The following is a 3,557-nucleotide window of genomic DNA, read 5'->3' as shown; positions in this document are numbered from 1 at the left end:
ATAATTATATTTTAGCTCATTTGTGGCACATTGCAGTAGCAGGCCGGATGAACTGACCTCGCGGGCCGTAGTTTGGTGACCCCTGGTCTATTGATTAGTATGCCAGGTTTTGAAACTATTCAAATTGTAATGAATTGGGTATAAAAACTGACTTATTTAACTTTAAAATTGTTCTTGCATTCTGACAAAGAAATCTAGTCAAATTCCAGTAAAAAATTATTTCTCACCACTGACGAAATTTATTAACCTTGGGCAATGACTACAGTTGGAGCCGTTTGTTACCTCACAGTCAGAGTCCAGTCAATGTAAACTATAATAAACTAGTTTATTTCATCCTTTCTCGTTTCTACAAGCTTGAACACTTGTACACTGTCATAAATTATTGTAGGCCTTTACAATGACGTTACCTAACGTAAAATAAATCAATGTACTTGATAAAACTAACTCGATAAGCGCAATAACAAACACGGCTCCAAATATCTCACGAAAAAACACTGACTGGTTCAACTCTCTGTCTTCAAACAACTCCCTCGTATTTTTAATATACTTTCGAACATACGAGAAACTTTAGGTCAACGTACAATTATAGCTAACAAACAAATTACAGCATTAAAAATATACCATATTCAACTATATTTAATTTTTTATTATAGATTTTCCATTATAGGTGGTACTACACGTCACATTACAATGTGCTAATCTAATTGAAGTAGTTTGTTAATCATAATAAACTGTTTTGAATTGCGGTTTGTGTAACGCAATTATGAGTTCGTTGATACAAACAGTTAACTTTTCTTTTAGAAGAATATTTCTGTATCCCTGTGCATTTCATAGTAATATATGCAAGTTTTCAAAAGCTACGACGCTAGGTATACTGTTTCACGTTTGGTCTCGCTATATCCCGCTGTATAAACTATAATGTATTATTAATACTAGCACTATCAATAATGCCTTCATTTTTCGTTAATAATATTATTACCTAAGGTTTAACAAGTTATGCAGTGACAATTTATTTACTCAGTTACTGTTAGTAAAGTGATGATATGTAGGCAATAGTGTGCACAGTCACTCCCTCTGTAATTAGAACTAACACTAATAGTAGACTATTATAACTGTTGCCACTCTATACTGTGTGTTAGAGCTCTTGGTGAGTTTTCACTGTGTTCCGTATTTTGAAAATATAGCAGTACCAACTATTTCTAGGTGCACAGTAGACTCTGCACTGTTGAATTGCAGTAAAACAAACGTATTCAACCTTTTAATTTCAAACTGAAATAATCCAGACTTGCATTATAACTAACTATCACTGATGTAGTTGAGCCAGGGTGGACCTGCAGATTTTTTCTATGCCTGTAATCTATGCTCTTAAAAGTATTTCCTTATTTTTCACCAACCCTGACTAGTTGACAACAGCACCATAACAGTGTGGTTTCAACATTGAATCTCCTTAGTTAGTTAGTATACAGTTACTTTGTTACATGTAGAAATGTTGCTTCACTAAGCTCATTATACTAACCAGACCAACACAGTTATGTTATCCACTTCCACATATTAAAACACGGATTCTGCTGTGGATATAAAGTCCAATAATGTCAACTGTGAGAAGATGGTTCATCTTTGTAAGGTTTGCCTAGGGTTAAACTGTTGTGGCATGTCTCATCTTTGTGGTCTTGATTTGCACTTTAAAAAGCTAATTAAAATATTTTTTGTTGAAAAGTTACTCTAGATCTTCTGTTTTAAAAACTCCAATAGCCCAAGTACAACCCGGTTTAACTTCAAAGGTCATTGATATTCAAGAGATGTTTTACAATTTTCACAATGAAATGTTTTCTTGAAAAAGGCAATGGAAAGTTCATTAATCACCCAACATGGTGTTTTTATTCATTTTTAAATAATTGTATGAATCAAAGGTGAGAAGATATATTTACTTTAGTCTGGAACAGTCAGTCAGCAGAGCTTCCTTGAAAAGAGGATACTATGGTGGTTTGACTAGTTATTTCTTTGTTGGATTATTCCAGAAAAATCTGAAACACTGAAGTGAGGGGGGCAAAAAAACAATTGTTGTGGGAGGGTCAGTATGAAGAGTGTTGTTGATTGGCTAGAAGCTCCTTGGAAGAGTGTTGTTGATTGGCTAGAAACTCCTTGGAAGAGTGTTGTTGATTGGCTAGAAGCTCCTTGGAAGAGTGTTGTTGATTGGCTAGAAACTCCGTGGAAGAGTGTTGCTGATTGGCTAGGAGCTCCTTGGAGGTGGGAAGGCAATAAGAATGAACAGAAAGTCTTTCTAAAATTGCATGGATTAAAAAGAAAAGTGTATTAGGTGGGCCAGGCAGCAATATTAATACATAAAAAGTATATCTCGTGCACTGATGAGTAACTGTAAGAGTGAATCTGTTGACCATCTGAGTTACATCTCATAATACATTCTGTGCAATGTCATCATGTCATTTTTAGTTTTTTCTTAAATAGGAAAAATTCAGAACAGTCTTACCATGAGTGGTACATTATCAGGTAGTTTGTTAAAAACAATGCAGACAACCTTATGGTAATGTATTATGTATGTTTGTATGTCTTGTTTCCTTATAGTACGTAAACAGGATTTAGTATATTTATGTGTGAGCATTAATATTTGGTACTAACGTACATGACAGAGTTATGTGCATGTGTTTAGGTGGAACAGTTAGCTACTTATGGCATAGTGTAGAGTGTTTCTTCACACTTCAAAATATATTCCCCATTTTAAAAAAATCAGTCACTAAATACCTTTGAATTTTGATAGATAGAAGTTGTTCTTAAGTAATATGTTTGTAATAAAAAATTTACTATTTCACATGATATATCTGCAGTCGAATGCCAGCCGGCCAGCAGATCAAAATAATAGAAATTATGTTTTATCAGCACAATATTGTTGTTAATTATTGTTTATAAGTAACTTAGAATGTGTTTTTTGCTCTTGCTGTATTGGAGTTTACAAAATACTGTAAAAATAAGGAGGGAGTTAACATAAGATTGTGGTGTCAAATTTCATTAAATTCAAATTTAGGAATGCCAAAATCTACATTTGGTATTTGTTTATCATAATATTGTAATGTTGTCAAAACAATGTGAGAAAAAATATTTGTTAAATTCTCAAACTTTGCATAAACTTAGAAAACTAATTATTACAAAACAAAACCACTCATTTTTCTTTTTATTTAACCCAATATTACAGCTTCATCCCATCTTGATTATGATCTGATAGTAATAGGTGGAGGTTCTGGTGGTCTGGCATGTGCCAAAGAGGGTATGTTTAGAGAAATCCTACTTATTTTGTTCTAAACTAACATACCTAATGCTGCACATAATTCTCTGCGGTATATTTTCTGATAATAGATGTTTAAAGGTAGCGTAAGGTTCCAAAATTATTCTAAACCAGAATTTTCTAAAATTTTGAAATATATTTAATTATGAAAATGTATTTAAAATTCATGAAACTGTTTTTAATCAACAGGCAGAAGTGAAATTTTCGGTGACTTATGTATAAGGTGTTGTTAATATCAGAACATGGTGTATAAGTATAA

The 3,557-nt window shown here is 32.8% G+C and overlaps 1 protein-coding gene across 1 annotated transcript in view; it reads left to right on the top strand.

The window, feature by feature from the left end:
- Positions 1–3,557, top strand: part of LOC106472908 (thioredoxin reductase 2, mitochondrial-like) — a gene marked incomplete at its 3' end in the record, with an annotated part of 13,978 nt that overhangs the window by 2,741 nt on the left and 7,680 nt on the right. Inside the window, exons 2-3 of the mRNA XM_013933580.1 lie at positions 1,085–1,147; positions 3,209–3,280. Of these exons, the coding sequence (XP_013789034.1) occupies positions 1,085–1,147; positions 3,209–3,280 (135 nt within the window). The remainder of the gene's footprint in view (positions 1–1,084; positions 1,148–3,208; positions 3,281–3,557) is intronic.

The sequence above is a fragment of the Limulus polyphemus genome, unplaced genomic scaffold (assembly GCF_000517525.1).
Source record: "Limulus polyphemus unplaced genomic scaffold, Limulus_polyphemus-2.1.2 Scaffold5724, whole genome shotgun sequence".
NCBI classification, from domain to species: domain Eukaryota; kingdom Metazoa; phylum Arthropoda; class Merostomata; order Xiphosura; family Limulidae; genus Limulus; species Limulus polyphemus.
This window is presented reverse-complemented; position numbering and strand designations above follow the sequence as displayed.